This window comes from Lissotriton vulgaris, chromosome 7 (genome assembly GCF_964263255.1).
Source record: "Lissotriton vulgaris chromosome 7, aLisVul1.2, whole genome shotgun sequence".
Classification (NCBI taxonomy): Eukaryota; Metazoa; Chordata; class Amphibia; order Caudata; family Salamandridae; genus Lissotriton; species Lissotriton vulgaris.
The window spans coordinates 1,520,688,720-1,520,716,580 of NC_141695.1; the positions used below are offsets into that span (position 1 = coordinate 1,520,688,720).

The 27,861-nt window shown below is 44.9% G+C and overlaps 1 protein-coding gene across 2 annotated transcripts in view; it reads right to left on the bottom strand.

Annotated features, from left to right (window-relative positions):
- LOC147705920 (deoxynucleoside triphosphate triphosphohydrolase SAMHD1-like) overlaps positions 1-27,861 on the bottom strand; it is a 1,309,615-nt gene that overhangs the window by 550,524 nt on the left and 731,230 nt on the right. For both annotated transcript variants that reach the window (XM_086932390.1, XM_086932391.1), the window contains exon 9: positions 15,713-15,821. In XM_086932390.1, the coding sequence (XP_086788516.1) occupies positions 15,713-15,821 (109 nt within the window). The remainder of the gene's footprint in view (positions 1-15,712; positions 15,822-27,861) is intronic.

Below are 27,861 nucleotides of genomic sequence, written 5' to 3' on the forward strand. Positions count from 1 at the left end.
GCTAGATAATATTCCTTAACCCTTGTTTGTAAATAACAGACATCGGCACCAAATAAGGTGTTTAAATGTCATCTATTTTCAAGTTTGTTCCAACCTACTTAGTCATTAAGTCCTTGGAAATTAGTTTTCAATCTGTAAATCTACTATTGTTCCAAAAGCAGCAGTTTGGATACTTTATTAAATCCAGGATTATTGACCTTATCAATTATGTATAACCTGAAGTCATCCTTCGTGTGCCGCTTTTCCAAACATTCTCTTAATAGTTTTGTGATTTCTTTATTTCAGCTAAAATTATCGTGATTCCTCGTTAATCATGGTTTTTGCTCTTCTAGTAGTCATTCCTATATATTTCAGATTGCATGTGCAAATTAATAAGTATCCTACATTTATTGCGTCACAATATATATGATTCTTTAATCATTTTTCTTAAGGTGTCTTTAGACCCAAGGCGATCACCTTTTTCTTTTCTGTCAGATGGCATATGTTACATCTGCCACAGGGGAAATGACCAAGTACTGACAGTATAATCTATAGCGTTCCAATTGTCCTTTGGACGTGTGTGTACTAAGTAGTCTCAGGGATTTTTCAAGCCTAAACGAGAACATGGGTTTTTCATGGGTCAACTGTCCTGATGTAAGAATGTTCAATGTGTGTTAATTATTTTTCTTATTTTTTTAGAATGAATGCCATATGTGGTAACAGATATTAGTTGGTCAATTGTTTTCTCAGATGGGTTTCCAGCAACTGTTCCCTAGAAATTCTTCTGGCTCGTTTGTTGGCCACATTAATGAGCTTCAAAGGCTCTTGTTTTTCCAAAAGTTTGTGTTTGTTTAGTTCCATGCCTTTTATAATCAGATTTTTTGGAACAGTACCTTCTGAGTCTTAAGAATTGCACGATAGTGAGGCTATTTCTTAGAGATAATGGGAGAAAGCTTCATTTCTCAGTAAGTTATTTTTGTCTGTTGTTGTATAATAAACATAACGTTATATGATCACTTGGTGCCTTAAATAAAAGATACACATAAGATATCTCTTTCTTGCTCGCACGGATAGTGAATCTTAGATAAGTGCCAATGCTGTGGAACCATTTTGTGAATTCTACTAAGTGTTCATTAGATTCTCTCCAGATGCTGAAAACATCATCTATGTATCTTTATCCAGACTATACTGTATGAGAGGAAAGGATTACTGATATTATATATATTAATTGTCTCAAAGTGATGGACATATAGGCAGACCAAGATTGGTGCAAAATTATTGCCTACTGAAGTTCGATCGACTTGTGGATAGAATTATATTTTAAACATGAAGTTATTCCTGGTCAGCGCCATATGGGCACAGTCCAAGATAAGCTCAGTTAGGGTCATGGAATCCCAAAGGTTGCCTGTAATAGTTTTTCCTTAAGCATTCTTCTTGAGTGGTACTTGTGTACAAGGACTCTACATCCAAAGTCACAAGAATGTCTGCCTCTATATCAAACTGTATAGATTCTAGGATATTGAACATGTTTTCTATCTTTTACATATGACGGCATCTCAATGACCAGAGGTCTGAGAAAATGGTCAGCAAACTTGGAGAGGGGCTCTAGAGATGATGGCATCTCAATGCCCGACTTGATAGGTCTACCTGGAGATGGGTGTTTCTCTTTATGTACTTTTGGTAAGATGTAAAAATATAGTACCCTAGGATTCTTTTCACATAAGAACGGTTTCTTGTTTAGAAAGCCATCAATTTTCTTCTGCGTTCTTAACCGCAAATGCAATATTTTATTTCATGTCCCCAGTGGGATGTTTCAACATTTTTGTTATTTCTTGGATCAGATAAAAGTCTTTTAATTTCATCCAGACAAATCTGAGTAAGGATCACAACAATCACACCTCCTTTGTCTGCAGATTTTATTAATACTGACTGGAGGTTGCATAGTTTCCTCAGTGACGTTTGTTCTGCTTTTGTACGGTTGTGGAACGTATAGGTGGGTATGTCATTCAGTTTGTCAATGCCTTTTTCTACTGCTTGTTCGAAAGATAGTAACTCACATGGCATAGTGCCAGATGGAAGTTTAAATCTTGATTTTTTTTCTTCAAGCCGGTATTAACCTCATCAACTCTACTGTTCTCGTCCTTGTCAACAAAGTCTTGAGCTGTATTGTTTTAAAGAGCTCAGCTACTTTTTTGGGGGGGAGGGGAATATTTTAATTGATTATTAGTTTTGATGAAAGTACAACAGTCATCGTACGTGCAATAGACATCAATATTCAAGACGTCACTGCCCATTGGTGTGTACACAAGTATAATATGCATTGTAATATACAACTTCTGAACATCTTTATTACCAAATATGGTGGACCTCACTCCCACCTACCTATTCAAAGTAACATTGCAGCCCCTGAACAGGAGTTGGGGAGTCCCATCTATTCTCCTCCGCTAGCGATCTGTGTGTCCATGTCCAGTAGGTCTAGCCGATAGTGTTTCATCCAGCTGCCCCATACCCTGAGAAACTTTCCAGAGCAGCCTCTACTCTTGTATGTAACCCTTTCCACTGCAATGTTTATGTCAATTTCTCTCTTCCATTCGTGTAGAGTCGGTGGGGATATAGCACCCCAGTGTTGTGCAATATCCCTCTTCCCGACCATTCGGTCCAGGGCACTGAATAGTAACTGCGTCTGGCGATATCCATTTCATTTGGGATCTCTGATAGAAAAAACTTTTTGGGTCCAATGGAGAAGAGGGGGGTTGGGGGGGGGGGGGGGCTGTAGCACTGCGTTTAGTTCCCAGATAATCTCTTCCAAGTAGGCCTGTATAATGGGGCAGTCCCAAACATGTGGTGGAAACCCCCCAGCTCATGTCTACATCTCAAACAGCTTGGATTTTGAGCCCACCAAATTCTGGTTAGTCTGGCCCAATCATAATACACCCGATTGAGGATCTTGTATTGAATAAGGCGCAGCCGAGCCTGGATTGCCACCTCCCTGGGATGCATCAGAGCAGCCACCCTGGGAATATCTTCCATCTTTTCCACGTCACCCTCCAATGTTTCCCAAAGCTTGCCAAGATTATCAGACATATTACTATTCAAAGTTTTGTACATAAGTGATACTGCCTTAAGTGTGAGTTGTTCCTGCAATAGCCTGCTCTCTAATGGCACTATTCTGGCAGGTCTTTCCCACTCATGTCCACCACTAGCCAAGTGTGGTGTAGATGGGCATATTTGAGGAATTGGAATGCATGAAGCAAGTCAGCACAGAGGGCAGACAAGGATTTACGAATGCCCATGGCTGTGATTCTGAGAAGTTGGCCTGGCATATGCTCCCATGGCCTCTCCCATGCCTTGAGAGTAGTCTGTGTCCGGTGGCAACTATTCTAGTGGGCACCTTGCACCAGTCCAAACGACCCTTATTGATGGTAGGTTTAAAGACAACCTTTATAGAAAGGTATCCTAGTGGTAGCTGTGGAGAGCAGCCTTCAGGCTAAGTCTTGAAGGAATGTAAAGCAGCTTGTTTTACCAGTCTATAATCTCATTAATGACCAAATGAAAGGAGAACCACACCATGTAATATATATATATATATATATATATATATATATATATATATATATATATATATATATATATGGAGAACCAATGCTGACCTCTTTAGAAATCAGCGAGACACATGCTCCGGGCTCAAATGAAGGATTTATTTGGCAATTATGCAGTCGCTTCCTGAAGTTTGTGAAACGCCATGGCAGACGCGTTTCTGGCCCACATTGGCCGTCATCAGTGCCAGTTCCACAAGAAAACAAAATTTCAAGCGCTCCAGAGACCACTTCAACATCAGCAGTCCCTTGGCTCCTCCTCCTCCAGGTGAGTGTAGTAACAGCGTTGCACCTCCCAGGCGCACTGCCTGATGGAACCTGCAGTCCACGAGGTCCCGTATACCAGTGTATGGGACAACAGACTCACTTTCGTGCCCCCAATTGCTTGGCGCTTCCTGCATTCCACCACAGGGTTCCTGGGTATAATGTTCCGGCCATTACCTTCAAATGAGCCCTTATCAGGCAGCGCAATGCCGCCTCCTCTCTCCCCTTCGCGCAGACACACACCAGCTGGCTAGTACCTCTGCTAGGGGGGGCGCCGTGTTGTGCTTCTCACACTCCACCACAGTTTTTGCTGATCCACGGAGCTCCAGAACGAGAGGGCGTGCCCCTTGCCGGTATCAGCAGAGATCCGGCTACACAAGGAGAACCAATGCTGACCTCTTTAGAAATCAGCGAGACACATGCTCCGGGCTCAAATGAAGGATTTATTTGGCAATTATGCAGTCGCTTCCTGAAGTTTGTGAAACGCCATGGCAGACGCGTTTCTGGCCCACATTGGCCGTCATCAGTGCCATTTATATATATATATAAAATATATGTATTTATTCTAAACACATACCTATAGTCCCTTTATGAGGCTAGAGGCAAAAGTACATTCAGTAAACTTAATTAGCACACAGTAACTTAGCACAATATACGTTGAGCCCTAGGGGCGTACCAAACCATATATTAAGAAAGTGGTATAAGAACCACGACTGACAGATCAGGCCTAGAGCCAGCAGAACCGCTGGGGCCACCAGGAACCACCCAAGGTAGTGACACAGGGGACCCAAGGGGACGTGTGCAGTGTCTGAAAATAGCCGCAACTCACCATTAACTTCTATGGGGAAGTCGCAGTTGTAATTTTAGAGATAAAGGACACTTAGAAGAGGACTTGGAGCAAACCCCTTTAGAACTATGAGGTTTTAGAGTCAACACCCAAAGGAGCACCGGAGTACTCTAATTACCTCACCCAGGGAAGCCGGGTGCATATGTGTCTTTTCGTGTTGGGTTTCGTCGTCGATTTCAATGGCGATCTGCTGCAAAGTGCTTCTGGCGTCCAAGTGGAAAGTGTCAAGGCTGGATCGGAGATGTGAAGAACCTGAAAGCAGAGGGTACAGAGTCTGGGTCACTTGCCAGTGAGCAGAAAGGCAATGAGCGGATGCCCACCGATGTCGGGTGCTTGCAGTTGAAGCTTGACTCTTCAGCTACAAGGACCAGGAGGCTTCAACAACGACCAGGCGCTGGATTCGAGCAGTCCCACGAAGGATGCCGAGTGCTGCGGTATCGGTTTCCAGATTGGACCCAACAAGCCTTGGCAACCACCCACGCAGAAAGCAGAGATTGGCTTTGGTGCAGACCAGCAAGGTCAGAGGGACTCGCCACTCGGTGGGGAGTCAAGGCACGTCTGGGGCAACCAGGGAAGCCCAAAGGAAAGTAGAGTTACCTTCGTGGTAACCCACCAGTCGGCGGACCAGGGATCGCGAAGGGGCCTCGAGCAGAAATGCTAGAAGCGGGCTCACAGAACACTTGTGGAGTGCAGGCCCACAATCTTCGGTGCAGATGGTGCTCGGGGCTTGGACTACAAGTAGCCCAATGCACAACTTCGGGAAAGCTCTGGAAGTCGATGCACTAGCAAATGTGCACAGTGTCCAGGAGTTCCGGTCCCATGTCACTCGTGAAGGCTGTGGGTCTTAGCTTTGCTGGGATCTCGTGTCGGCCTCTGAGAAGTCTAGAAGTCTGTGTCCTGAGTCGCAAATACATCAGAGTCCGGCGGGAGCTTCAGAAATGCAGACCGGAAAGATGCTTCTTTGGTGCCTGTTTGAACAGGGGAGTCACTCCTTGACCCCAAGTGACATTCTTCCATTTTCTAGTCGTGTAGAATGTCGAAGTTCCAGGATATATGTATCAGAGTTTCGTCCAGGTGTAATCTAAAGTCCTGTTGCCAGGGGTCCCTCACTTATACTGAAGAAAGGGGTTGGACATACTCTGGGGACCCACCTATAGGAGGGTCAGGGGAGAGGGGTGGCTACACCCCTTTCCCTTTGTCCAGTTTCACGCCAGAGCAGGGGCTGAGCACCCCTGCAACCGGTTTGAAAAGGGATATGCACACGGACACCAAGTGTGCCCCCAGCACTGTCTGAAAAGCATTCTCTGAATGCACCCACCCAGCCCTAATACACTAAAGCCTGTCTGGGAGGTGGTTACACCCCCCTGTGATAGGAAACCTATTGTCCAGGCCTCCCCTGCCGGAGTTTCGTCCAGCAGCAGGAGGTCAGACCCGTGTCTGTGGCTGCAGCATCCATTTGTGATGCTAGGGTTCTTTTAGACTATTACGGGTTAGGTCAGTGTGTACATGTCTCTCCCTCTGGAACACGACATGTTTCCATGGAGCCTTTCCAAAGTTAGCATTTACCGCGAGGTTATAATGCACTTAAGAGTATATGGTCTGGCTGCATCACAGAAAAGCCTCAGCGAATAGGCTCCGAAAGCTACAGAGGAGCCCAGCTCATGCATGGGCACCCCCTCAAACAAAACCAAGCGGTCTGACTTCAGGATTGATAAGGCCTGCCATAGGAGTAACTTATAGGTTTATATGTGTCAGTGATTAAAGGTAGATATAGGTAACCTGAATCATTGTCTATATCCAGAACCAAATGATCAAATACTCCTAACATACAGTTGAGTCTGCCGTGGTGGTATTATCCATACAACGATATCGTTAGATCACCGATAATGAACTATGCCATCATTCTGTGGTTGAGGTGGCCTATCCAATTATCTTGGATACTCAAAGGTCCTTAGGGAATGACATGCAATAAGTAGTCATACTTTTCATTCCCTGGTATTCTTTGTGACTAGATTTGCTTTAAACGAGTCTGGTTGTTTGAGGCTATAACTTATTTATAGTATCAGTATAAAATCAGATTTATTAGGTTTTCATTTAACACATTAAAAACCATAAAAGCACAGTTTTATAACAACATTTAAAACTTATGAATATTATTCTATAGTCATAAAACAGTTAATTTAGGCAGTAACATAATTTGATAGTTCCGTTTCATCACTATTACACAATGATTAGTAAAAATTGATTAAAAAGTTAAAACAAGGTTGTTATATCCAAAGAATTATTAACAAGGAAAAGCCTAGGAATACACTCCAATATAAAACATTGTTCAGAGATGCTTTCTGTGTCTAATAGAGCTTTTCAAGAATTGTGCAATATTTCTCGTAAAACAATCTGAATCTAAAAACTGCAAAGACAGTTAAGCTGTGCGGCATAGTCTCATCCCTCATATTTTCAATATTGGTTTAATCCACTTTTTTCTATTTTCTTTGTAAAATTTACAGAACAGTAGTATGTGTATTGATGTTTGGGGTGAAACTGCATCTCAGGGGCAATTAGATAGAATTTTTGCCCAATCATTCATTGTCGGAAAGCTTACCAGGCGGTGAAATAAATCCAGTCTAAGACGTGTTAGCACAAATCTATCATACCCACTTAATATGTACGTTAAGTATGATTGACTACTGAGTGTTGACCGCATCATTTGGTTACTTTGTACCATGGGCTTTTGTGCCTCATAGGCTAATCTAATCGCCTCCATATGAGTCATACATTGCTTTTTGAAGGTTTTTCTGGGGATAGACCCTATTAATGTAGGGTTTTTATAGAACTCAAGTAAACCTATATCCACCAGAAACTCTTGTATATACTTAAACCACCCAATCTTTAAAACGTTTTCTAGCTTGAGGCTATCACTCAGTATGTTCCGATTAAACGTTGTTCTTGGGGACGTCCAGATCCGGTGCCATAATAGTACCGGTTGGATTGTTATTATATCTGCAATGTAAGATATCCCTAACTCAGTATGGCATATGTACGTTGAGGCACCTTGTGGGACTGCCAATAGATATCTTAAAAAGGCGTTTTCCACTTTCTGAATTTCATCTACATTGCAGTATCCCCAAACCCCAGCCCCATAAATCACTTTACTAACACACTTAGCTTGGTAGATATGAAGCATCTCTACCAGGGGTCTCTTGCCTAAGTTTTGAGAAAAGTTCACTAAGGCCACCGCTGTTCTCATAAAGAGTAGTTTCCTGGCTTTGATCACTTGGTGCCATGAGTTCTTATTATCAATTAAAATGCCTAGATAGGGATAGGTTATTGTGGACTCCACTTTTTCATTCTCTATATAGAAAGCCTTCTGCTTCCTTCTGCCAGTCCCACAGCTCATTATAAATGTTTTGCAAGTATTTATTCTTAGGTCTAGGTCTTTCATAAACTCATTATAACTTTCCAGTGCATGCTGTAAACCCATTGATGTTTGCGCTATAATGACAGCGTCGTCCGTATAGAGTAGGGCGGGTATGGGGAGTTTCTGCAATTGTGTTAAGTCCCAGCATCCTTTCAACATGGCTTGTTCCAACCCATTCGTATATAATGTAAATAGGAATGTTGCCAGGACACAGCCCTGCCTAACCCCCCTCTCCACTTGGAACGGCTCTGTGCACTCCATTATGATTGTAGCGTACCCGGGCTTTCGCGGTTTTTAGAGTTCTCTTAAAAAATAAATTATGGGATTCTCCACCCCATTACCTCTAATAAACTCCACAATTTGGCATGACATACGCAATTAAATGCGGCTGTAAGATCAACAAAGGCCAGGTACAATTTTCCATTTTTGCCTTTGCATATTTCCCCATTAGAATGGTTAAATTATGGCCCTGTTCAATTGTACCTAGCCCCTCCCTAAAACCAAATTGGAGGTTTGATAAAACGTTGTCTTCTACCCAATGCTGGAGACAGTTAACAACTATACGACCTGCCACTTTACCAACTGAATCCAGCAATGATTTAGGACGATAGCAGGCCGGATTCTGTCGGTAACCCTTTCTTAAAAATCTGTACCATAATGGAGTACAACCATGATTCTATAAGTCCATCTGCGCAGCAAGCTTCTAGCACTCCTTTTAATAGGGGACTCCATAATTCCCTATTATACTTAAAGTTGTCCACTGGAACTCCGTCTGGACCCAGAGCTTTTCCCCCTTTACTTGCCTTTAGTGCGCATTTTGCCTCTGCTAAGGTAATATCTAAATCTAATGGAAATCTGTTGAAGGAGAGCTAGAACTAAAACTTACAGTCCTCACTACTTTATCATTCTCCTCATTTGCCTGACTGAAGATCTTAGAAAAATTTTCCACCCAGTGTCTTCTATCTATACCTATTTCTATGGTGGGAGTGTCGTCCGTTACCAAGAATGAGGATTTTACCTCTCGCCAAAAGGTAGTGCTATCTTTATTAACACTTGCCTTGTATACGTTGGCACAAGTCTCATTTTTTAGTTCTCCTTTCCTAGATTTCACAGCCTGGTTATAGGCCTTTCTAAGCTGTATGATCTCAAGTCTATCCCTTTCCTTTTTGTGTAACGCACGTTTTAGCTCTGTGTAGGCTTTTGTACAATTATTGTTAAACCACCCTTTGTTCTTCCCGTTCCTCTGTTTTGATCGGACTTTCAGTGTTTCACTAATTGTTTTAGTTATTTCTATGTAGGTCTTTAAAACTTCCTCATGTGAATGGAAGGATCTAAAGACTTCATAATAAAAAATTAAGGTATTTTTTGGCCCTGTTTTAGTAAACTCCTGCGTGTCAACTCTCTCCCATTTTAGGAAGTAGCCATTCATTTTATCAATTTTTAGGTTTTGTGGCCCATGTGTCCTCTTATTATATATTCTAGGGATTTTGGGGGGAAAGAATAGGGATACACTCATCGGAAAGTGATCACTAATAATGTTCTTATGCATTTTAAAGCTCAGCTGACAGGAGGCATAACTATTTGACATTAATATAAAATCTATGATCGTACTCAGACTTCTCCTGTTAAAAGTCTGTGAAAATGGAATTGGTGGGGAACACAGTACAAGACGTCGATCAATAGATCCTTCTGACTATTATTATAGAAATTTGTCAGAACAAGTATATTTTGGTTATCCATTTCAAGGGTTATTATTTGATCATTAGGTTCAGATTTTACTAATGTTATTTTATTTATCGTCACCAAATTTGAGAAGTATATACTCAGGCCTCCCTTAGGTCTCCCATGAATGATTGGTGCATGATAAGTCTTATAACGCTCAATATGGATTTCATCAATAGACCAAATCTCTTGGAGGCAAAAAACATTAAATTTCCCCAGAAAATCATTCTATAGATGGTTGGTTAATTTAGAACGTAAACCCGCTATGTTCCTGTATAATATAGTGAGGCTATTCTCATTAGCTATTGGTTCGCTTTGAATGGCAGATACAGAGAAATTAGATGAATAGGTGGCTGGGCTCGTCGTCAAATTTATTCCCTGATCTGTCTCTAAGCTATGGTTGGGGATAACACCTGTACTAATGGGGTTATTAACTAAAATTATATTCTGTGATTCCGTTGTGTCATGCCCTCCTGCAGGTGCTCTATTCAGACTTCGGTTTAGGCTTTGGTAAACATATTGTGGTCCAGTGGAGCTATCAATTGCCTCTTTCTTTTGCTTTGTTTCAAGTGGGTGATCCAGTCAGTCTATCTCATCCAAGGAAGGGAACAATGCAAACCGGTTTTCCACCTGTATGTTATATATATACTTATTTCTCACCTCGACATTTCTAACACCACCACCTCTCTCCTGCATAGAGGGTGGTTGGTAAAAAAATCTCAGAGGCAATATATTAATGCCTCCCATTATCATCGTGTTGGTTCCTGCCTTTCATAAAATGTTTTCCACTAGCAAAGGGGTTTCAAAAGTTAAAACCACACAGCCACCCTGTAGTGTTTTTCTGCCTTTGTCCCCCACTGGACCCTGTGCGCCATCTTAAACTCCATAAAGAGCTGTTCCGTGAATCCAACCTTCATACTTAGCCAGTGTAGTGACTTATTTCTTTTTTTTTTTTTAGATACCTGGTGCAATTAACAATTAGTACAATACTAAAAATACTTAATTTAGAAAACATTTCATTATACAAACAATAAATATCATAATAAAAATCAATCAATATGTCGGTAAACAGTGATCAAGATTTCGTTATTAGGGGGATTTAAAAATAGTAAGAAAAAGACATATGCACAGCATAACTACACATGTATCTGCATCAGGGAGACCATAAGATTCTATTCTAAAGGCTTACTTATATATGGGAGTCCCTCCAGCACTTGAGGGGGCCCCAGATGTTCTGCCCCAGCTCCCTCAACCTCCTGCCCCTCCGGGAATATAGAGAGGATTTGATGTTGTGGATCCCCAAAAGTCTAGACAGCCACATCTGAAAGGAGGGAGCCATTGAATCCTTCCAGCCAGTAGCCAACAATATTTGAAGAACCGCCACGCATATAAAAACAAAAGCTTCCTCCTCCTTCTTCAAGCCCAGGTTGCAATCTGATCCCATTATCATTAGGGTAGGGGATAGGTTGAACTTAACACCTAGCAGCCCCTCCCAAAATTTTTCAATCTCAGCAGAGATCACACTGTTGACATTGGGCATTTATCGTCATCCCTCTTCCCCCACTCGAATAACTTGGCTGGAGTGAAATATAAGTTATACATTGTTTTGTAGTGTTGAGCTCTGAGGTTCGTAGAGCGGAACAGATTCCCCGCCAGTTGTAGCGCCTTATCTACATCAGCGTCCGAGTCCCCTAATTTCACAATCCATGAGGCCTCAACCTTATCCAGGTCATCTTGAATTGTTGAGATTAATACTTTATAAATCATGCTGATTTTAGAACCCCCCAAACATACTTCAGCATAACAATTTTACCTCCTGGGGTAATCCGTGGCCTAATACTTGATAAGGTTTGAGAGATTTGTAGAGACTTAAAGCCTTGACACGGCGGAATTCCAAATTTCCACTGCACGTCCTCAAAACTCATCAAGTTATTCCCTTCCCAAAGATCCCCATCTCTTCTAATTCCTTGAAACTCCCAAGATCTCCACAACCTATCACTGCTAAGGTATGGAAAGATATTTGAGTTCCAAAGGGGTGTATAATAGTTATATTTCAGGATTGCCAGCGCCTTCTAAACGACTTTCCGAACCCTCCAGACGCTGTCCTGTATTTTATACCTTTTTTTATTATAGTAGCGTCTGTCTGTTTTGCACAATAAGAGCCCCGTAGCTTCCCTAGCAAAAAGCAGTTCAAAGATGGAAGGGGACTAGCATTCCCAAACAAACAGTCAGACACCTTTGTGGCACAATCTAGTAATATCGCCATCTGGCTGAATAGACAAGCCACAAGATGAAATCGAATATTAGGGACAGCTAACCCTCCACTATCTTGTGGCAAAGACAGAAATTTCAGCGAACGTCTAGTTTTCCCATACTGCCAAATAAAGTTTATAAACACAGTCTCAATAGATTTTAACACATTATCCCCCACCATAAGCGGGATTGAGCAAAAAATATAAAGTACTTTTGGGAGCATAGTCATCTTGAGCACATTGGCTCTCCCTATTATAGACAGGTGTATGGAGTCTATCCTTTTTAACTCTGTTGACATTGAGTTGACAAGTGGCACAAAATTCTCTTTAATAATTGTCTCCATTACAGGGCTGATCCTGACCACGAGATAAACTGCTGAATCTGTGTATCTTCCATCCTGCTTTCTAATATTATTCGAGCAAATTATCTGGGTCTTGTTCTCATTGAGAAGATACCCCGAATACCGACTAAACTCTGTGGTTATTCCTATAAGGGCAGTCATTGCCGTATCTGGTTTAATAGTTGTTATAGCTAAATCATCAGCATAAGCCAGCAGCTTGGTTTCAAACTTATTACAAACCATTAGCTTAAAACCTTCTCTCGCCAGCCGATGCAGCAAACGCAGTAGGTAGACTTCCACGTAACGCCTGATTAATTGAGGCGCCACGCCGGGTTGATGTATCCAGAGGGACTTACAGGAGCACAACATCAGAAGCGGGTGAGGGGTGAGGAGGTCAAGCGGGAACCTAATAGAGTAGTTTCCTTCGTTTCTAGTCAGGTCTCAAACAGCAAAACGGACCACCATTGCCAGCTAGCACCGCTAACGACCTCCTAGGCGGCTGCCATCTTGCCCCTCCCACTTGCCAAGGGTAGTGACTTATTTCTTAATGTTTCCCAGGATTCATTATCTGAAAGCCTTAACCTGGGTACGTTTGCTAATACGACAGTATATGGTGTGACTGCTGGTGGTAAGTCTAGGTAGGGTTGTTCCATTGGTCATTCGTTAGGTGCTATGGGATATAGCCTAGGTGGTAATAGTGCAGTGGGTTGGTTACTAGTAGTCTGGTTAGCACTATGCTCTAAAATGGTTATTTCACGCCTACCCCTGTTTGCTGCAACATTTAAATGATGATCAGTGATGTTTTGCACAGATGTATATGGAATAGCCAGTCGACGTGGTGAGTGGGTATTACTCCGGGTAGGTTTTCCAACCTCTCTATTCTGTTGTTGGATACTGGTTGTATTAGTGCTCCTACATGTTTCACAACTACCCCAACCCCCCTGGCCTGGGTCGTTACCTGTATGTTTAACAGTCCCTTCCGTGGCTAAAAAGAAATTCAGACGTGTCTCTATCTGGTCTACTCTTTCCCCTATTTTATCTAATGAGACCCATACAAATAAATCCAGCCTTTTAACTAGGAAGAATAGGTTTTTTAGGTCGTTTTCCAGATAGTCTGTCTTTTTAGATGGTCTTCTTTAGATTTCGTGATGCCTTTCCTCAATCTAATTGTTTTTTTACCCTGCTTAGACAACTTAGGTGTACTTGGGGCGGTTATCTTAAGACTTTTTGTAGCTTCCGCTACTCTCCCACTCCCCTTGTTCCTTTTATCTATTGGTGTCTGATTTTTTAGCCGCTTCTGAGAATGAGTCAGGGTCGCTAAGTATTACTCCGTTGGTCATATTTTGGAGGCACCCATTCTGGGGTGTTGTGTCCTCTGAACACCTCCCTAGTGTCCCCAGCGTACCAGACCCTCCTGAAGTGGAGTTGTCTGACTCAATGGTAGTACATGATGTACCTGATACTATTGACTCCTCTACAGAGGATATTTGTTTCTCTTGCGCCCCCATTGCTCCGGTAAGGTAACTGAGTAGGGTTTGTTGTGTATCACCCAGGTTTGCGTGCTTACCGCCTTTCTTTTCCCCATTCTTGTGTTTCAGTCTATGCACTGCAATTATTTGCCTATCTCAATCCCCCCTGGCGGCACGGAGAGGTGCTTAAAACTAATATAGTTCTAGGGTGGTGGATTAGCCCCTCGTCAAAACGTGTATACACAAGCAAAAACAAGATTGTGGATTACGACCCCCCCTCCCTCCCTGCAAAAGTACTTTGTAATTAGCAGCACTTATGCTATTGCCAGACAGTCTTATGCTGGATAGTCAATAGTGGGCTTGGATTGAACTACTCACTGCTTCTCCAACAGTCTCGTATATCCAAGTCACAGGGCAAAGATATGGGGCCCAGCCAGGCCTCGCAAGGACCCGGACGGGCTCAGACGGGCCCGTCTTGGCCTGGTCTTCGACCCGGACTCCGTCCCGCGCTGCGGGGTTTCTCGGTTTGATTTATGGCACTCCTGCGCAGGTGGCTCTTCCTCACGCAGACCGTCAGGGACCGGAGGAAAAGTTTGGAATGCCCAGTGCAACCAAGTATCAAGGATGAAGGCTCCTTATTTATAGTAATATTTGTGTGTTAGGTTTTATTACTTGTCGTAGGCTTTTAAGTGGAAAACAATAAAGAAAGATTGAGATCAAGTGAGGCTTGACAAACGGGGCCTCTTGAAGGACAACTTATCTCCAATACTTACAAGGTCATCCTGATAGCAATTTCTTTAGTAAAGCAGCCAGGCTTAAGACGAAAGGAGGAGCTGGGGTGGACCCTAAGCAAAACGAGCAAGGCTTTCCAAAAATCCACCAAGACATTTTGACCCGTTTCAGCACAGAAAGCACTATGCAGAATTACCAAATATTGGTGCCAACAACAGAAAAAATATGCATTATATAATTGATGGTAAAATGTATGTTTGGAGGGGTTGTGGGGTGATGGTGTCCCTTCTATACCTTTAGTGGCACTACCCATAGGTAGGTAAATCATAGAATGAGATTCCAAATGCTTTTAAGCAGATCTGCAGTGAAGGTCCATCTCTTCCGAGGGAAACTGATGCTAGGAGTCCTGCAACATGAAGCTTGGTCTCGAAGTTCCCTGAAAAAGGAGGGGGTTCTTCATGACAATTTCGTAGTTCTCTGTAGTCCAGCTTGATGACGCGAGGCAAGCAGAACATCCAGAGAAAAGAGACCGGCTGATGTATTTGTGAACTTTTAGCTATAAGAAAATATAGCCAGGCCTCTAGATTAGAAACTTGAGTCTTTTCATGCTCACTGGTCCCACTTCCTGAGCTGCCTAGTTACCAACTGTTTATACTAAAGCGTACTTTAAATAACCAAAGTACAACTCTCACGTTTGTGGAGTCCAGCCTCAGGAACAGACTCTCTGTAAAGGGAGTGCCCTCATTCCTGGAAGTCAAGCCAAACGATCAGAAACATTTTTCACGGTGAACAAACCTGCTGTGTGGCAAGTCAGAGGTTTTTAGGAAGGGAGAAAGGAATTGTTTTCTGAGTCATTTCCTCAGCAACCTCAGGTGGAGGAAATTGTATCAATAAACGTTTAAAACGAAATAAACCAAGTTAAGAAAACTGTTTAGATGCCATCATTAGTGGGAGCAATTAGCAATATGAAATATAATTATAGTCTACAGTTATAAAAACTGAAATAACCAATAGCTCTTAGGATAGCACTTTAAGCCAATAACACAGGTTAAATGGGATTGCAGTAGTAATAATGTATTGTTGCACATAGCTTACCTTGTCTCTTGTGCAGATATGCTTTTTGTTTCCTACATCACAAACTCGAGCAAACTTCAAAAACCGCTTATAATCAAAGTTGTTTTGGATTCCTAGGTGATGGCAATCTCTATTAAAATACACAGAAAAAATGAAAATACGAACTCCCATCATTTGTTTTTTTAAAAACATATTTTTAAAGATTGAAAGCATTGCAATACACCACTATCTTGTATCATACATTTTTATATCAGTACTACACCACAGAATACCATTTCCCATCATATTCCATTCCAGTACAGTAAAAATCCACTGTTAACTCTAATTTATTTGTCATCCTCAATTAGCCAAAGATTGTAGCATCCCCTGTATTCATTCCATCCACTCCACACCTTCCCCCACTTTCGATGGCAGCGTCTGTTTTCATAGACTGTTTTTCCCAACTATACACCAATCCATGTCCTTCTTCCAATGATGAAGGGATGGTATAGCTTCAGCCCCCCAGCGACGTGCTGTGATGCGCTTTGCCATCATCAGACCTGGGGGCTACCCAGGTCTAATCTCCTCTTCTAAAGTCCTTTGCCTTCCAGACATTTAGTAGACACCACTTGGCCAAAAGGGGCAGTGTCGCACCATGTATCTCAATCATGCACTATGCGCATAGGATTTATTTTTGAAGCAAGTCCAAATTATATGATAGAATGTCCGCTCCTGGCAACAACCTCTACGACAAAGTGGGTCTGACATTCTACCCATCTTTAACATCGTGGTGTTGGAGAAATAGGCCCTATGTAATATTTTAAGTTGGACCAGGCGGAAACGGGTCCTGATTGCTACCTACCTAGGTGATACTTAGGCTTCTGGTCAGTCTTCCTGCAAGTCAACAATATCCATCTCCCATCTTTTCCGTAAACCGCCAAGCATATCAGGGGCGTTGTTTATGAGGTGTTTTTTTCATATGCGAGCAAGATCACCCTGCAAGTGATATGTCCTTTGAGGAGTCTATTTTATAGGGGTGATAATTCTGGAAGGGTCTCTCAATGGGGTAGTGCCGCCCACAGGGAATGCCGGAGTTGTAGATATCAAAATGCCTCAGTTGGGGCCAAATCGTGTGATTTTTATAAGTCAGCAAAGGGTATTATCTCTGTCCCAGAATACAAGTCTCCCACCCTGGCGAGTCCTATTAAACCCCATTTGTCTACGCCTTGTCTCGTGCCCCCATGCACCCAGAAGCTCGAATCCCATAAAGATGTAGCTAGAGTGATTTTATTTCTCCAACCAGCTTAGTGAGTGTTGAGCGTCAAATTTGTACTGTCAGTGCCGTCCGCCTCTCCAAAGTAAGGTGACACAGGTTAGTGTAGAGTGCTTGAAGGAACCCCTCAATTGAATAACCAAACAGTCCATCCGATAAACAGGTTCAGTCAATGGTTGATGTCCCCACTGGTTGATAACTGTGCACTGCGCCGCTCCATAGTATGTTTGGGTGTCAGGCAGGGCTATTCCACCATCATACCAGCCTTGTGTTAAATTATTGAGAGCAATTCGCGAGGTACCCCCATTCCAAAATAGGGTTCTGATCTCACTATGTATGGCTTTAAAATGGACATCTGGTACAGGGAGCGAGTATTTTGCATTACATAAAGAAAGAGCGGTAGCGGCATCATTTTAAAATAGTCCCATTCACCCTGCGAGAAGCTTGCTTGGTATATGGTGTACACCTATGTAAGTGGGCACCTTGCACCAATCAAGACAACCCTTATAGTATATGGTACCCACGTACCCAGGGCTTAGGTACCCCAGAGGCCTCACATGGGCTGAAGCATGTATTATGCCACCCATGAGAGGCCATGCAAAATTGAACAGGTCTGCTACTGCAACCTGAGGAGGCTGGTGCCTGCACCACTTACTGTAGACATAGGATCACTACATCTATAAGTCACTACACTTAAAACTTATAAGTCACCCCTATAGCAGGCCTTATCAATCCTGAAGGCAGAGTGCTGGGTTCTTAGTGAGAGGGTGGCCCCGCATGAGGAGAGCCTCTCTGCAGCCTTCGGAAACCATTCTCCAGGGTTGTCTATGACTCAGCCGGACATATAGGTAGAACTGCATTATCACCTTGCGGTAAATGCCATCCCGAAAACAGCTGCATAGAAACATAGGGTGTTTGGTATCAAGCACCTTGGAATCCTACCTCAACACCGGTAACTGGTGGGGGAGGTATGATTCCACCCTTCTGAAGCAAACTTCGTGGGGTCACTGGTCTAGTGTGGCTCACTGGTTAGAGGCGGCAGACCCGAGAGCAGAGGACGGCCCGGGACCAGGGTTCGATTCCCGGCGCGGCAGGTTTCTGGACCAGGGTCAGCGGACTTGATAATTCTCTCGCCTCGGTGCCCACTCTGATCAGCGATCACACTCGGCAACTCTGGGCATTAGCTTGCCTCATCTTCACTAATGGCCCCACCAGACCGCCGGGGATGCCTGGTCTCACCCTGGAGATACCCATTAAAAAGGGACCATCTCTCAGGGAAGCCAGGAAGGGTTTCGCAGTGGTCGAAGCGCCTTGAGACCCTATGGGTAAGTAGTGCGCTATATAAATGCCTATACATACATACATACATACATACATACATACATCCGCTGCCAGCCTTCTCGACTCAGACTATTTAATAAGCGCCAAATGTTTTTAATCCTTATGCACTTTGACTTAATGAACTGCAATTATTCCCTTTTTCTACCACTTCTTGACTTGTCTTTTCGAAATCACTATATCGCAATCCCATGGCGACGACGCTCCAGGTCCCAATACGCGAGCGCAACCACGTTGCCGGCCTTCAACAGGGACGCGTAACCACAGCGACCAACCTCGCTTCCTCCTCCTTACTGACTGGCCTATCCCTGCTGCCCGACACCAGCACACTGCAGCTGATGTCATTTCCCCGCCCATAGCCCTTGGTCCGGTCCCCGCCCAAACGCGGAAGTGTATTATCATTCCCCGATCGGCCCGGCTCACAACTGCTTTTTCCCCTGACCGCCAAGACGCGCTAATTCAATCAGGTAATCATTGGCACCGACCTTACCACTCTCCCCTTGACCTATTCACACATGGATACTAATAATCATCCTGCACTTACTCTCCAGTGCATACGCAGCACGGCTGATCCCTACGGCCGGCAAGAACGCTGGGATATTTTACTTTAACTTCCGGTTGGGATTGGACAACGGGAAAATCGGGATTCAACCCATACACCAACCCGTATACTGAGAGCCGCGAGTAGGGACCGAACTGCACTCGATCAGCCTTTGAAAATTTACAGAAGAATGTTGCTCTACGAGTATTGAAACTCTTGTCTTTTGGATTCTGACAATTTGGAAACAGTAACAATATACGCTGTATATGTGTAAATAGCCTTGAGAAAGCCCCGGCGCGACTCGCCCATAGGGGGCGAAACACGTGTCGGCTGTCCATGTCTCACAACAAAATAATAAAGATGTCACACTGCAACTTGAAGTAGTTCTGTCCTCTATATAACAATTTGAAAGAACGGATATTTATCCAAACAAGTACAATTTTCATCTTTCATGGAATACACACTCTCTACTTCACAAACTTGTCTTCCTTTATGAAGCCCAAGAGGTCCAGAGCTTCGAGTGTGTCTCCATCCACTTATAAAAGCAGCTTATTAAGCGTTGTTTAGCTTTGGAATCCTTGGACCTTCCTTGTCTTGTTGGTAACGCGTAACCACAGCGACCAACCTCGCTTCCTCCTACTTACTGACTGGCCTATCCCTGCTGACCGACACCAGCACACTGCAGCTGACGTCATTTCGCCGCCCATAGCCCTTGGTCCGGTCCCCGCCCAAACGCGAAAGTGTATTATCATTCCGCAATCGGCCCGGCTCACAACTGCTTTTTCCCGTGACCGCCAAGACGCGCTGATTCAATCAGGTAATCATTGGCACCGACCTTACCACTCTCCCTATGACCTATTCACACATGGATACTAATAATCATCCTGCACATACTCTCCAGTGCATACACAGCACGGCTGATCCCTATGGCCGGCAAGAACGCTGAGTTCCCCAGCAAGTGAAAACTAAGCACGGCTGATCCCTACGGCCGGTTAGAGCGCTGAGGTCTCCAGCCAGGTACGTGATTATCAGTCTCCACCCACTGTGGCGCTAATCTCCTATGCCAAACCGAGTTTTTGTCTACGCCTCCAATCTGCTCAGCCAACCTTGCCCTTTCTTCCTCTCTTCCCAGCAGTCCAGACTCTATTCATACTGAGACTCCCTAATCTGCCTTAAGCCATCCCCCCATTGTGGGTTACAAGGTTTCCATCCATCCAGGATCCTTCCAGGTAACCCCAAAAATCGCCCTTTATTACCTGCTCTTCATCTGGGCACACAGGCCCCCCTCCTTAATATCTCCTCCCTTCCTTCACAGCACGCCCTCATTCAGACAACCAGTCCTGATGATCCGAAATGCACCGGATCGAAACGCCGTCGACCTAACAGCCTGACCAATAGGCGCACCTCTTCTTCGTGGCTCTAGATTCAAATTTAATCAACTGTGCCCACTGTGATATCACATTGTCACATGCGCCGTTAAGCCACTCACTGTAAATAGTTTGCACCTTATGCACAGTGCGCCAACAACGCTGTTCTTCTTTCACTTGCGTCGCCACCTGCACTTATTATTCACGTTTGTTGCACCAAGTTCCATGTGGTTGTCATTACATTCTATGCAGTGCTGTTCTTAACTGTATATATCCGACCTTGAAACTAATGTTACCACATAAAGATGAATAATTACCTTTTGACTAAAAAAAGAGTAATCTCCTTCTTGTCCACCCAAGTAATGCTATGTGCATGCTATTTATAATTGTCTATTGACTTTCACCTTTCAGGACATTGTGTTCTAGTTGCACCTTACCTACCCAGTCCTGACTTGGTCTATGGGTTATACTCCTGTCTTGTTTATAAAATTCTCGACTCAGTCAGCACAAAATGGATGCTGCTGAACAGAGACACATTTCTGCCCTCCGGCTGCTGAGCCTAGCTCGAGCAGAGGAAGGCAGCACAATAGGCAATGTGTCACAGGCAGGTGTGACCACCTTCCAGACAGGGTTTAGTGTATTGGAGCTGGGTGGGTGCACTCAGAGTGCCTGAAAGTCTGCACTTGGGGCACATTTGGTGTCACTGTGCATAGTCCAGCTCAAACCAGTTCTGGGAGCCGTTGGCTCCTGCTCTGGTGCAAAAGTGGACAAAAAACATGGGTGTAACCACCCCTTTGTCCTGACCCTCACCTAGCAGGGTCCCCCAAATCTGTCCAACCATCTCCAGTAGGTACACAAGGCGTTACCTGGCTGTAACACTTGAGATTTTACGTGGAGAAGATTCTATAAGAAGAAACCACTAACCTTCGACTGTGTGGACACTCTAGACTTCGACAGGGTCCGAATACGTCTCCCTCTCCGTCCAAAATTTCGTCTGTGCCCTTGCTCCCTACAGGACCTGTGGTGCACTAAGGACAACTTAAGAATCTTCATTGGAGTGAAGGAGTCACTCCCCTGTACTAGCAGGCACCTCAACGCAATTGACCGGTCTACTGCTTCCGAGCTCATTCGACTCCGCAGATCTCAGGAACACAGGAGGTGGAATTTCAAAGGTCCCGGAGGTAGATCTGCCCTCTCAGCAAGTTTGAGGTTAGTATTCCTCGTGGGGACTGCATAAAACGGAATCCTGTGCACCGCGCCCATTTGCAGTTGCATATGCTTGTTGACGTTCCCAGAGCTTGTGCTTGGACTCTGCAGTCCTGACACTGAGCAGTATTTGCACCAAAGATATCCAGCCTTTGGGCTGATACTTTGCAATCTTGCACGAGGTCCGCTCGAGACTCCTGGTCATTCGGCCTGAGGGTCATCTTGATTACTATTGGGCTTCCCTGGTTGTTCCAGGCGTACCCTGACTCCCCATTGCTTGGTGAGTCCCCTGGACCTTGCTGATCCACACCGTAAACTGCTTGACCTTCCTGTGTGGGTTGCTTTTGCCAAGGCTTATTGGTTTTCCAGACAGACGCGACCATTCAGAACTCTACATCCTTTGCGGGACAGCTCGCATCTGGCCCCTGGCCGTCATCAACGTCTCCTGGTCCTCGTGGCTACAGTCAAGCCTCCCTTCTTTGCACCTGAAGAACCAGACATCGGTGGGCTTTCGTCTCCAGAGCCCCAGGTCACTCTGAAGTGACCCAGGCTCTGTCCTCTCTGCTTTCACGTTCCTTCCTTTCTGAAACCAGGCTTGGATTACACCGGACCTCTTTCACCTTCAAAGCAGCAGTTCTTCTTTGCGGCCCTCCACTGAGAACGACAGCGGTTTCCGACACCACTCCAGACCTATGTACCTGGCTCGTCTGGGATAGGTAACTTGGGTACTACATTATCCAAGGGTGGGGTGGCACTCCAACCTCTTAAGTTCCAAAGGGTTTCCTCGAAGTCCTCCTAGAAGGGTCCTTAAACTGTGAAATTGCAACTGCAACTTCCCCATAGAATTGTACGGAGCCTGCGGTCGTGTTAGCACACTGAACCCGTCCTCCGTGGGGTCCTTATCTACTCACCTTGAGGTCCCAGCGATTCTACGTGCTCTAGACCTTGTCTTGACCAGAGTCATAGTTGTTATACCACCATTTTAGTATATGGTTTGGTCCACCCTTGGAGTCCCCATGTTTTATGCTTCTTACAACAGTTATATTGATTTCGTATTGTGTGCTTTGTGTTCTATCCTCGTGATGAGGATACTAGAGAGTGTTCTATTAATAAAAACATATTTTTATGTAACTACTGTGTGGTTCTCCTTTCATTCGGTCAATATAGGCGGTGATGTTATGGTAAAACAAACTGCTTTACATTCCTTCAAGATTAAGACTGAAGGCTGCTTTCCACAGCTACCTACTAGGATAGCTTTCTAAAGGTTATCTTTGACCTCATCCATCATAAGGGTCGTTTGGACCAGTGCAACGTGCCCACTTTAATTAGTGGACAGCACATACCAGGCCAACTTCTCACTACTATCATAGCAGCCTTGTGTTAATTTATTGAGGGCAATTCACAGGGCACCACCTTCCTACAATAGGGCTCTGATCCTACTATGTATGTCTTCAAAATAGGTATCAGGGTGAACGGGATGGGAGACAAGATCAAAAGGGGAATTGTCCAACAGTATTTGAAAAAACACCCTCCGGACCTAGTGCTACTGCAAGAGATGCACTTGGTGGGGTATAAAAGCAAAGCCCTTACTAGGTGGGGGTATAATTCCTAGTACACGCCAACTATACCACAGGCTCCAGGGGTACAGGTATCCTGGTTAAGAAAAGTACACCTCTTATCGTGCACCGTATGTGGGCGGACCCTGAGGGGCGATTTGCAGTTTTGGAGGCCCAGTAGGAGGGGAGAGCGCTTAACGTGATTTTACTATATTTGCCGGCAGCATTGAGTAAGGAGGCACTGGTAGACCTGTGTAATATACTGACCGATCTTCCCAAGGGCATCTTAATCCTGGGAGGTGACTATTTGATGATGATGGACGACACAGTTGATAGACACCCACAGCGCCTGGGAGCGAGAACGAAAGGGCTTTTGGAGGAATTCACCACAGCGATGGGGCTGACTGATGTTGGGCGAGCACTACAAACGAACGATACACATACTTTTCCAACGCACACAAGTTTATCACGTATCGATTATTTTCTAACACATGCAGCCTCACTAGGTAACTTTAGACACCCCCTAGTCCTACCAAGAGGCATTTCGGATCACTTCCCGCTCAGGATCGAATTCACGCATTGGGAACGACAGCGGCGCACTACGATAGTCCTAAATCCGTGAATACTGAAAATCCTTGACATAAAAAAGGAACTGTGTGTACAAACGGGCAACTATTCAAAGAAAATCTAGGCTCAGTGGATTCGGCGCAAACCATATGGGAGGCATATAAAGTGGTTTTGAAGGGGCAAGCCCTGTCCCTAAAAACTGGGTATGTACAAAAGAAGTGCCGATTATTAGTACAGGTGGAAGAAGAACTCCAACAACTGGAGTCAGAACATGCGAATAGCCTATCGGAAGACACCAAACATCGCCTGGCACTTAAAAAAGAAGAGTACAGAATCAAAACTAGAGAACATTGGGATCAAGGGGGACGGCAATCCTTGTAAAGCGGGCTAACCCGCTCATAGTTCACAGGACATGGGCAGATCCAGGGGGAAGGTTCGCAGGAGTGGAGGCCCAATGGGACGGTAGGGATGTCAACATAATTTCAGTTTATCTGCCACCTGCCCTGGGTAAGCTAGCTTTGGATGACCTAGGAGGTAGGCTGACGGGACTCCGGGAAGGCACATTAATTATGGGAGGGGACTACAATATGACACTAGATGACACAGTCGATCACCATCCACTGTGGTCAAAAGCGAAATCCAATGTCTTAATGGCCGACTTCACGAAGGCACTGGGTTTGGTGGATGTAGGTCAAGCGCTCCTGCCCACGGACAAGCTATTCACATTTTTCTCTAATATGCACCAAAGCCTGTCGCGTATTGATTATTTCCTTACGCACCTGTCATCGGTGGGGAATTTTGTCAGGTCCCAAGTTTTACCAAGGGGCATATCTGACCACACCCCGGTCTGGGGGAATACACACACTGGGAAAGGCAGGCACGCACCACTATAGTTCTTAATCCATGGCTGTTACACATACCAGACATTACTGAGGAACTCTGCGCACAAACAGAGAATTATTTCACTGAAAATGTGGGCTCAGTTGACTCCGCTCAGACAATTTGGGAGTCAATCAAGGTAGTTCTGAAAGGATAGGCTTTATTTTTGAAGATGGGGTACATTGCCAAGAAACACAAGCTTTTGGCACAGGCGAAAACTGACCTTCTTGACTTAGAGCGTGAACATGCACAGAATCCCTTGCCTGACAACGCCCATATGCTTTTACTGAAGCAAGATGAATAGCGGATAAAAACCAGGGAACACATGATGGCTAGGCATCGTCACACCCAACATAGAATATATGAAATGGGAGATAGGGCAGGAAGGACACTAGCTTGGTAAGAGAGGAGAGAACAGGGATCGAGGTGGGTGCATAAGTTGACAGCATCAGGAGGTGACACCGTGACACACCCACGGGAAATTGCGGAGGAATTTGCTGCTCACCTGGAAAGGGTACATTCTCCCGCTACTCACTACACGGCTGAGGACCCACGCCAGCTCCTCCGAGACAGTAACATACCGGCCCTCTCAGAGGCGGACAGGACGACCCTAGATGAAGATCTCTCGAATGAGGTAATTGGTAAAGCTATAGGACAGATTAAATCTGGGAAAGAAATGGGGCATAATGGTATCTCGATCGAATTTCTAAAAGCCACTGCCTCTCGCACGATATTGTATTTAAAAGCCATGTATGATGAGAGTCTGGAGGCAGGTTGCTTGCCAGTGGATCAAAGACTGGCCACCATCGTAGTGATTCACAAGACGGGGAAACCAGCGGATATTTGTGGCTCCTATAGGCCAATCACGCTGATTAATGTGGAGGCGAAGGTATTGGTGAAAGTCCTGGCCAACAGGCTGGTGGCGGTGATCACAACATTAATCCACCCAGACCAGTCTGGGTTTATGCCTGGAAGGAATACGGCCCTTAATCTAAAGCGCCTACATAACGATGGCTCGCCGGGAATCTATCGGAGGATACAGCGCTGTTGTCTCTCGACACTTCAATGGCCTTTGAATTCATAGAATGGCCCTACATGTTCGAAGTTTTGGAAAGGGTGGGTCTGGGTCCATAGTATATAGCCTGGGTCCTGCTGCTATTCACAGACGTTTTGGGACAAGTGAGGGTAAACAGTCACACGTCCCGGACATTCACATTAAAGAGGGGCACTAGATAGGGGTGCCCTCTGTCCCCGCTGATATTTTCCCTTTTACTGGAGCCCCTAGCGGCTTGGATACGCCGAGACGTGATGGTCCGAGGGATGAGATGGGCGGATGAAGTGGAAGACTGTATATCCCTATATGCGGATGACATTCTGTTGTACCTAGCTTGCCCATATAAATCTATCGCGGTGGTGCTTGAGATCTTTACTAACTTCGGTAAATACTCTGGGTATGCAATCAACTGGAATAAGCCTGTATTGTTTATGTTGCGAGGTAAGGTCCCCAGGCTTCCGGCTGGCTGCACTATAGTGGTGGTCGGAGGAGTGATTTCGGTATTTGGGGGTGTTCATCGCGTCAGATCCAAATCTTTTTTATAGTTCCAAGCAAACCCCCCCGTTGGCTAGATTACATGCGGACGTGAAACACTGGAGGTCCCTTCCACTTTCACTGTTGGGTCGCGCTGTACTTTTTAAGATGTTGGCCCTACCTCGTTTCCTGTATATTCTTCACAACTGCCCATACAAAGTTCCGGATTCGTATTTTAAAGCGGTGGAGGGTGAGGTCCGCACGTTGCTGTGGGATGGGAAAACCCCAAGGGTGGCACTGAAGAAATTGACTAAAGGCTGGTACGATGGAGGCATTGCGCTTCCCGACCTGCAACTTGGTAACTGTCAATCATTGGATGTATCATCCCCGGATGACCCTGCATTTGCTCTCGACCGCTACCAAACTGATCGATCCGGCTACTTGGGGGCCTTGTACACAAGTGATAGGAAAAATAAGGGGAAATTCTTTGGACCCACCCTGCACACATTAGAGATCTGGCGTACGGTGCATTTTTGATTGGGCTGGGCGGGCATCCTCACAAAAGGTAGCGCCGCTTTGGTATACACAGAAATTGGACATGCTGTGCTACCAGCCCGGGTTTGATAAGTGGGACCTCATAGGTATCTCAGCAGTGAAGGACCTGGTCAGAAAGGGTGCTATACTCACATTCAAGGACCTCCAGAAACGGTACCACCTGGCTCAGGGAGAAACATATAGATACTCGCAAATTAGGCATGCAATTACGGCGGCCTTTCCGTCTCTTACAGACATACCGGAATCTTCAACACTTGAGGATAAGCTGTTAGACGGGCCCTTAAGTTCGAAAGCAATATCTCTCACATATAAATTATGCAATAACCTCCCGGATACCTTTCCAAGACTCGGGGAGCAGTGGCAGAGTGACTTGGGACTGATTAGCGACGAAGACTGCCAGGAGCCCCTTATGTCCCCCCGCGAGGCGGCCATCACACTGAAATCTAGGTTGATTCAACTCAGGATACGGCCCTGATCATATATGACAGGACCGACCTCTGGAAAAATAGGTTGCAGACCTGATGACCTCTGCCTGCGGGATGTAGAAAAGCAATTTACAACGCTAGGATTCAAGATGGCTAAGAGGGAGATAGCGAGAAGGTGGGGAGGAGTAAACACACCACACGTCACCAGGGGGCGCAGGAGCTTGACAGATACATGCTTGCGGAAACTGAGGTCTTCCTAGCTAGGGGGTACCCCAAAAAATGGGACCGGAAATGGTCACACTGGAATAAGTATCGGGGGGATCTTGTTGTGTCCCCAGTGGTGGAATTGGAAATGCGTAGTCCTATAGAAAGTGAAGATATTAGGTGATATGTGATCCTGTCTATTGGTTGTCCGGATAATGTATTTGTTCAAGTCGAAAAAGTATCATCCATTTTAGTATGTATGGCTGCGATGTTAACCCATAAACACATTTAAATAAAAATCTAAAAAACTAGAGAACATATGATGGCAAAACACCACAGTATTCAGAATAGACTGAACGATAGTGAAGTAGTGTGGCTCACTGGTTAGAGGCGGCAGACCCGAGAGCAGAGGACGGCCCGGGACCAGGGTTCGATTCCCGGCGCGGCAGGTTTCTGGACCAGGGTCAGCGGACTCGATAATTCTCTCGCCTCGGTGCCCACTCTGATCAGTGATCACACTCGGCAACTCTGGGCATTAGCTTGCCTCATCTTCACTAATGGCCCCACCAGACCGCCGGGGATGCCTGGTCTCACCCTGGAGATACCCATTAAGGGACAATCTCTCAGGGAAGCCAGGAAGGGTTTCGCAGCGGTCGAAGCGCCTTGGGACCCTACGGGTAAGTAGTGCGCTATATAAATGCCAATACATTTACAGGGCCAGCAACCCTAGCGTGGTTAGAAAAGCGAGAACA